A 9,317-nucleotide genomic window follows, 5' to 3' on the forward strand; every position below is an offset into this window, starting at 1 on the left:
GTAAAGTAAAAAAGAAAAGTAAGTGGCACTAACACTAAAGAGCTGGAAAACCATGTGAAATCATTAGGTTAGCGGGCCAATAACATGACTGGGTAGAAAAAGAGCATCTTTGAGAGGCAGAGTTCCACCAATCTGTAAAAACTGCCTCTGCATATCGGGGAACATTTTCAGAGTTCTTGAATATAAAATTGCAATCATTTCAAATATGTAATGATCTACATCTACATCATGTCATGAAGAGAATGTGTAGAAATGTGCGCATTAGACAAGGCCCAAAATCAATACTGGATCTTCAGGCCCTCATAAAGCATAGCATTAAATCATGGAAATAAGTGCAAGGGCCTTAGAAAACTTCCAGGAATTACTATCTATGAGTAAAATTCACAGTGCCATCCACAAATTCAGGTTAAAGCTCTATGGTGCAAAAGAGAAGCCATTCCTGATCATGATCAGAAAACTCTGCCATCTTCTCTGAGCCAAGGTTTATCTAAAATCCACCGAGGTAAAGTAGAAAACTGTTCTGTGATCAAACAAATAAAAATCTCAAATTCTTGTGTCATCTGGACTAAAGAGGAGACGGACCATCCAGCTTGTTGTCAGTTTTCAGTTCAAAATCTCTGATGGTATGGAAGTGCATTAGGTGGATGACAAACTTGCACATCTCAAGTTATATACAGATTTTAGAGCAACACATGCTCTCATCCAGATACCCTCTTTTTCCTGATAGGCTGTTCATTTTTCAGCAAGAGAACGCTAAACCGCAACTGCACTTATTACAACAGCAAGTCAAGGGGATGAGCAGACATTTGAAGCATGATAAAAGGGAAAAAATGATGACAAATAAGACCCTGGACTGCAGTTAGAATCGGACAAGAATGAGATATTTCTCTCCCAAAAGTCCCACAGCTGCCTTTCCTCAGTTCCCAGATGCTTACAGACTGTTGTTAAAAGCAGAGGGATGCTACACAGTAGTAAACATGATTCCGTCCCAACATTTCTACATAATGTTGCATCAAATTGAAAACAAGCTTTTCTTTTCTTTTTCTCTTAAAATTGTACATTTTCTCAGTTTAAATATTGGATATGATTTTTAGATTCTTTTGTGAATCAAATGTGAGTTTATGAGATTCGCAAATCATTGCATGCTGTTTTTATTTACATTTTATACAGCATGCCAATAGACAACATGAGCTAACATGAGCTAAAACAACTTTGTGAGTAATATATATTAGAGCTGAGCTTCTTTTGCTCAACCCTAATATATATATTTGCACTGACTATAACTACAGTCAGTGCACCCAAATCATAACACAACCGTTTCCTGTCTCACCTCTAATTGTGCAAAGCAGATTCCAGTATGCAACTCAAATTCTGCTGAGGTATCCCCCCCACCCCCTCATATAAGACATTTCTAATAGGTCATGGCAATAAAAGAAGTGTGAAAAGAGAGCCATTTTTAATGTTTCTTTATTAGAACTGCTTCCAATGAAACCTCTTTGCAGAAGGTCTGTGGATTATTCTGAGATGGAGGAAGCTGCTCGACATATTTGTTCCATTTGACTTTATCCGGATACACCTGAACTCTGTATGTTTGTGGAAAACAACTCAGTCATAACGATTGTTTCTTTATGATTTGATGATTTGGGAGGATATGACATATAGATAAGTACCCACCAACACTTATCACTTGTGTGCAGGTTTGTCTGGCTAGCACGATTTGTAATTATAAATGATGCCAGCATTGTATAGTGCGTATGTGAGATGAGAGGACAAGCTTATTTATGCTTCACGCTATGTCGCCAAGCTTGATTAGCTTCGTTCCGAGTTCGCTACATTACAATAAGGGAAGCAGATAAATACAGTGAGGATCTAAACGAGTTGTGTGTGTGTGTGTGGGGGGGGGGGGGGGGGGGGTGCCATCTGGAAGCAAAACAAACGTGTCAGAGATGGCTCATACATTCACGTTTTAATAAAGATGCAATTCATTATAAGCTTCTGAGAAGTGCAAACGTGCGAGTGTCCCATTCCCCAGCTATTATAGTCCCTGTGATTGGCCGCCACATGGAGCCAGGCGGCTGGTCTGAAGAGAGAGGGAGAGAGGGAGACAGAAAGGGGGACGCCTGGTCCCTCGGCGGAGCTCGCCAACAAAAGCGAGCCGAGACAGCTGCTCTCTCCACAGTCCACACCATTAAAGCTCTCTGGAACAAGAGATCTGGGGGTGGCGAGGTGCCAAAAAAAACCCCTTCACTTCAAAGGTCTGAAGGGCTTCATTCATTCGGGGCACGGGGCTTCAGTCTTAGCGGAAATGCTGCTGCGCAATTATGGAAACAGCGCGTAAAACACGAACTTAGCACGCAGCCCTGCATTTACCTGGAAGCTTTCACAGATGCACGCTGACCCAGCCACTCTGCTCTGCTGTGAGGGTGATCTGAATAAAAATGACGTAAACAAAACATGTAATAACCAGGCCAGAGGATTCTCTCAATGCGCCATATGCACGCTCACCAGCAAAGCACCCCAACGAATTCCAGGCGAATTAAATCATCAAAATTGGTATTATGAGAACAGCTTTTGACTTATTCACAGTTGTGCAAATGTGTATATTGCAGTGTGTTTGAACACACATAAAAAAGAGAGAGAAAAAAAGTCGTCCACGTTGCACAGCAGCCAATGTGAGAATGCAGTTGCGCACAAATCAGAAGTCACAACAACAACGGGGAGAACAAACGAGGCGCAGGCCAACACCTGTCGCTTTCTTTGGAGAAGGGCCCTTAATTCCCCGAACTGATTTAGTTTTGGCCGAGGGGCCGCCAGCAGCAGCAGCTGCCAACTGAAGGCATCGCGTTACATCCGCCAAACAGACGGGTAAATCTGCTGAGGCTCGGACACAGAAGCCAGCAAAGAGGAAAAGAGGTCGGGCAGAAAAGAGACGGGGGCAGGGTTTAAATGCCTCGATGTGGTGTAGGTGCAGCGTCGTGCTGCAATCATTTTGGTTGGGCTGGTTTGAATAAGTAACTGACTGGTTTATATTTGACAGCCTGAAGAATTTCATTTTTGTCTTGAGTTAAACATATATTTGAGGCTTCTTCTAACATATGAACAGTCAAACAAAAACGAAAATAAAAACAAACAGCACTATTCTAACACTGTACTCTGTGTCTCTGTGCTGATTCGTTTTGTGCAGATGAATTATAAGTGCGAGCAGTTCACTGAAACTAACTGAAAGGGGGACAAAAACGAACGTTCGTTCCCCTAACCCAAAAAATTGTCTGATTAAAGCCAGTCCAGCTCCTCGGGGCGCAGACCTGGGCTGACCGCAGACAAAGGGGGAGAGCGCTCATTGGCTCCGACCGTGTGCGCTCTGTTGTTCCCCAGCGAGAGCAGCACAGCCCCTTTTCACATGTTAATAAGCCCCTATAAATACTAACAACAGCCACTCAGCGCCAGCAGCACGTCTGACTAGGATTACACAATAAACAGAGGGCGCCTCGCCTCGCCTACGAGTTTGTCGATTTTTTTTCTGCCTCTAACCGGTTCCGTTTGCCAGCTGCCCCTCGAGGACCACTCAGGAGGTACGAGCAGCGGTGGGAGAAGCCACAGTAACGGCGATCCAACCAACATGGCCCCCTCGGCTCGGCCAAACGGCCTCGGACTTGATGTGAAAGATGAAGATGAGTCCTACTGCGGGATACAGAAAGCGGATAGAAAGGTGGGGGACCGGTGGAGGCACTGTCCAGAGACACTTGGCAGTGACGCACTTGTCACGCCGCTTTAACGCTGCGTGTGCACAGTTATGAGGCAGGGATGGTTAGTTTGAGAGGAACCCCTCAATGATTCAAAGTTAGTTACATGCTTTAGTGAGAGAAGAATGACGCTGGGTTGCCTTTGCGCACCAACCGCGGACAGGTGGACGCTTATGACTTTGAATGGTGCTTCTTTCCTCATGTCACTGAAGTGTTTTCTTTCTGTGCTCCCGCAGACTAGGAAACCTCTGGTGGAGAAGAAGAGGCGAGCTCGCATCAACGAGAGTTTGCAGGAGCTGCGGACTTTGCTGGCAGACACAGACGTGAGTACGGAGCGCACACAGCTCCTGCACTGGAGTTTCACTTTTGCTCTGCGCCACAATGAAGGCGTAAACTGTGGCCTTGGTGGTGCTCATCTGGTTTCTTTCCTCAGTTTCATTCCAAGATGGAGAACGCAGAGGTGCTGGAGCTGACCGTGAAAAAGGTGGAGGACATACTGAAGAACCGGAAACAAGGTGTGCCCAAATTTATCCAGCCCGTGTAACTATAAAAGAGTAAAGATCTGTTTTGTTGAGCGCTCAGAGTGCCAAATAATAAAACGCTTGAGTATTGCATTATCGATAGAATTACTCTCATTATTATTGCAAGACAGGGGTACATTTTCACCCTGCTCTAATAAAAGAGCATGTGAAGAGTCAGGAAATGCTTGATTTAAAAATATAAACAGTGATGAGCAAACAAGAGCTCAGTGGGGTCTTTTAAATTACAATTTCCGTGTGTTTTATACCATTAACTCTCATCTAAATATCTTATACAGTATTTTACAAGAAAAAAAACACTTTTTCCGCAGAATGGTCACCATCGGAGGTTTGTATCAACATGCTTATATGTAGAGCTAGAGCAATTTGCAATTATCTTATAAGAGGAAGTGATATTTTATCACATAAAAGGCTGAAAAGTAACATTTTTAGCTGTTAAGTAATTGTAGTGTAGTGAAGGAGAAACATTTAGCTGTCACGTGTCTGCAGTCAATAAAGTAGGAGTTCTTCAGTCTTGTATTATCAATGCTTTGGATGCTGAGCAGTCGTGTCTCTCCTCTCACAGAGGCAGAGACACTAAACCGAGAAGCCAACGAGCGGTTTGCAGCTGGTTACATCCAGTGCATGCACGAGGTCCACATGTTTGTGTCCAGCTGTCCTGGGATAGATGCGACGGTGGCAGCTGAGCTCCTCAACCATCTCCTGGAGTGCATGCCCCTGAATGAGGACCACCTGCAGGACATGCTGACGGATCTAATCACGGACACTTCTGAGGGCAGCAGCAGCAGCACTTGGCATGGAGGCAGCGAGGCACTCTGCGCTTCTCTCACTTCTCCTGGTGAACGGAGTTTCTCCTGCGGGTCATCTTCTGCCCTCTCCCCAGCCCCTTCCTCCATGTCCAGTGAAGACTTGTGCTCTGACCTGGATGAGACTGACAGTGATCACAACCAGAGCTCTACAGAGGGCATGGAGAACAGGGAGCCTCCCAGTATGCCCACCATGACCTACCCCTGGTCTATGTGGAGACCTTGGTAGAGTAGTGGTGGGAGTTTGGATGGAATACAGTTGGGATGTGTTGAAAGGGGGATTATGGGCTTTCATTTTTATGGTGTGACACAGCACGTCCCACTGAAAGAGAAAATTCCACCCTACAATACAAGAGGATTTTGTGGCTGTACCAGTTTTGGCCTCCTATAAGACCGGTTAAGAAGGCTGACTACATGCATGGATTTTTTTTCTTAGGCCTCCTGAACTCATGGCACTGATGTCCAATAATTAAAGTCTGTTCTCTTGAGACCAATTTAGGCACCAACAAAAGCCTCAGCTGATCACTCTGCAGTGATTCTGAATACCGGCGTGCAGATGGATTTTCTTCACAGTCACTACTGAATTCAAGTTTACAGAGATTTCCCCCAATTCTGGGAAATGTTTGGAATCAGAAAATGTAAGAGAACATTTCATCAGAAGTCCTTCCTGGAGTACTTTGGACATTTATATATATTTCAAATTAAAAGTGGATTCTCCTTTATGCCATCAGAGGGATCTGCTACACTCTGCTACGCTTTCAGCTGGAGGCTCAGAAAAATAGCCCTCCTGTTCTTTTCAGTAGTAACACCCTGGCTTTGAGTCCTCTTGTGACTTGTCTTTACACCTGGAGAAACAAAAAGCAATCCCTCTCAACACCCAACAAAGCACAGAAAAGGCAACAGTGCAGGACTCTCCCTCTTGTTTGGTCTATACTTCAGTGTAAATAGGATTTGTACAAGGAGAAAAGCTCTTTCTAGAAACTGAGAAGTCGGGCGATGCCCCAATTAATATAAATATTTCTATTGCATTTCAGAGGTTCCTTTAGTTTATCGGACCAGTAGTTCCTTTAAGAATGACCATTTTATGTTGTAAAGCTGTTTAGAAATGTCTTGCGAATAAAATGTCTGAATTTTTCTAAATAAAATAACGTAACTGAAAACTTCTTTGTCTGACGTGACTCCAGCTTTGGAATAGAAGAGAGAAACTGGGTCAACGTGTTTGTGTCTGAAAATACTGATAAAGCAAACCGTTTCTGAAAACAACAGCAACCCAAACACTTGAATAAGTAGCCCAGTGCATTCAAAAGGAAAAGTATGTCCTTCACTTAAACTTTCATTGATTCATACAGTGCGTGCATGCGCGCGCGTAAAGCAGTCGCACCTCTCCGAAAGTGTCTTCGCTCTCACCTCTGTCACAATGACCGTGTTAACAAATGCGTGTTAGATCCTGTCTGGACCAGTCACCCAGACGCACCGTCGGAGGTCCTCACAAAGGGGCAACTCCCCTCATCCCTCCTATAATCGCATGCAGTAAGAGTCGGGTGTTGTGCCAGAAAGTGATTTCCGGTATTTGCCAAAAAAAAAAAAAAAAAGATTTCCCCCATTTAAACAGCTATAAATGACTTGCTGGCGCATAATCTGTCAAACATATCTGTCATCACACCAACAACAAGTCATTCTGAGCCACAATCAGCTGAAATCCATTTTTGGCAAAGTGATGTTTATATATCCTTTATTTATACTGCTAAAAAGTCTCGTTGACATTAAAATGCCTTTTTTTAACGAGTGATCTGGCCGAAAGGGCAGCGGAAATTATAAACAAATATAACACAAGACTTCTATAAAGATATTTTCGACTGGAATGATTATAGTGTAGGTATACTTACGCAGAGCCATAAAGATACTTGCACCTGTTTCTACTCGTAAAAGTAAATAACATGTCATATTTCACAACCATTAGGTTACAGCTAATAACCTAGGTGGGGGAACCGCACGTTGAGCACGTTGTTCACTGTCTGATGATCCTGGATTACTGGAGGAGGAGGCAGGCCAATTATCAACCCCCGGTGGAGTATGGGGGCTTGGAGGCTCTGGGTGTGAGCGTCGGAGGAAACATATGCGAAGAGGAGCTGATCAAAGCTTTGAGCCACTGTTTGACAGCGGAGCGTCAAAGTATGTGGAGGTTTGGGGGGGGGGGGGGGGTACTAAAATGGTCCAAGTGCATGCTGAGATTCTTCACCAGGGCACAGCACACACACATATACACTTGCAGGGATATCTGTGTGAGGACATCTTTTGACATAGTGCACTCCTTTCCCCAGTCGTTGCAAATGCCATAGTCTAACCCTAAAGCCTCCTAACTCTGAAAGAGGAGGTGTGGAACAGGAAAATGATCTAACAATGTTATGATCTAAAGGTTGAAATGAAACAAATGAATCACACTAGAATCAAACTCAGACAACTACACTTGTGCTAGTTTCACTCCCCTTTGTCTGGTATTTCTGTTCCTCTCAGTATTATTTTGTGTGAACTAACAGATTCAACGAAAACATGATGAGGGAGGTCAAATTATTTTTAAAATAAGGAAAATTTGGAGCAGGCCGTTTCATCAGCTAGCTAGCACAAAAATGGCTTTAAGATAGTCAATATACAGAAAATGTTTCTGTGCTTGTGACTTATGTTTAATAGCTCAAAACCTGGGATGTTATGATAAATCCAGTGCCTGTCTAATGTAGGACTGTTAGCCAGTCATATCTGGTTTCAGACAGTTAAGTCCATAAATGTATGCTTCTTACCCAAACACACCTTTAAGATGTTATCAAAGGTATTTAGACACATTCAATTACACCCACACACCCATTCTGTCGACCACAGGACTCCACAGAAATCCCCAAAGCTTTCATTTAACCAAAACGTACCTGATGCAAACTCACAGCATCATAGGAAATGTATATTTTTAGTCAGATATTTCCAGTAATGAGATCAGTGTACATACAATTAACAACCGTGAATCAAAAGCTGAGTCTTAAGACTTTGTCCTTGGGCAAGATACTAACCCTAGGTTTCTCTCCAATGCATCCATCAGAGTATGAATGTGTGTGAATATTGGAAGCACTTGTACAGGGAAAAAAAGAAAGAAAAAGTTCTTGCATGAACAGGTGTGAGTGGGTGTAAGAGGAAAGTTGCATAAAGCACCTTTGAGTGCTGAATTACAGTAGGAAAAAAAAGAACCAGTCCATGTACCATTCAGATATTACACATCGTGAATGTGTGGTCGGATTTTATGCTGACAGGCCGACAACATTGAGGGGAGGGAAGGCGATCAGTCATGAGGAAGACTTATCTGACCAAATACATCAGCTGTGGGTTTGCGACTACGCTTGTGAATTCTGAGGTTAAAGGTCAGTGCAGTGCAACAGTTGGTGTGAGAGAGGTTCAACAGCAGAAGAGAGCATATGGTGCTGAAACAGATCCCCAGGGGACCCTGAAAAACACCCTCAGGACTCTCAACTGTTTTTGACTGTTCGAGAGAACAATCGCCTCTTATGAGCCGGCGGGGGGGGGGATGCCTCTGTGTCCCATGTAAGACACAAATTTATCACATTATGCATTTGCTTTTTAAAATAAATGTCAAAATGTCGTTGCAGCCCTTATGCTGCTACGATCAAACCTAATTATTCAGATTTCCAGCTCCAATAGAGGATTGTTACAGACCCCCTCCCTTCCCTCCAAATTCACCTGCTTGTCTGAAATGATGCATTTCAGCTTCTCTCCATTTAAGCCAGTTTCCTTGGCTGCCCTTTGCAAGTTAAAGGTTTGAACAGCAAGTGGTTGGAGCTCTGAAGCTGAGATGAACGTATTAGGGTATCCACTCTCCCTGACATCATACAGAGCCAGGAGTAGGAAAAAAGAACCTTTGTGTTAAGAGCAGTCTAAACTCTTAAGTCTCAGCTTTTGATTTACAGCCATTACTCGTACATACACTGACCTCATTACTGAACATTTTGGACATGCTTAATATGAGCATCCACCACCGTAACAGCATGTTTATGACAGGAAATAAGGAAACATAGGTCCCCTTCAAATTAATGAACTTTTACAGGCTCAAGATATTTTTGAATAATCGTAGTGTGTCATGATGAAAACAGTGCGCATATATATATATATATATATATATATATATATATATATATATATATATATATATATATACATACATATATACATAC

General features: G+C 43.1%; 1 protein-coding gene across 1 annotated transcript; it reads left to right on the forward strand.

Moving 5' to 3' along the window:
• Positions 1-3,306: 3,306 nt before the first annotated feature.
• Positions 3,307-6,231, forward strand: her13 (hairy-related 13). The gene is made up of 4 exons (XM_082504218.1): positions 3,307-3,709; positions 3,980-4,066; positions 4,177-4,258; positions 4,848-6,231. Exons 1-4 carry the CDS (start codon positions 3,620-3,622, stop codon positions 5,315-5,317), a joined length of 729 nt encoding a protein of 242 aa, XP_082360344.1. The 5' UTR covers positions 3,307-3,619; the 3' UTR covers positions 5,318-6,231.
• The last annotated feature ends 3,086 nt before the right edge of the window (positions 6,232-9,317 follow it).

Source organism: Aulonocara stuartgranti (genome assembly GCF_965226115.1).
Source record: "Aulonocara stuartgranti genome assembly, chromosome: 14".
NCBI lineage: Eukaryota > Metazoa > Chordata > Actinopteri > Cichliformes > Cichlidae > Aulonocara > Aulonocara stuartgranti.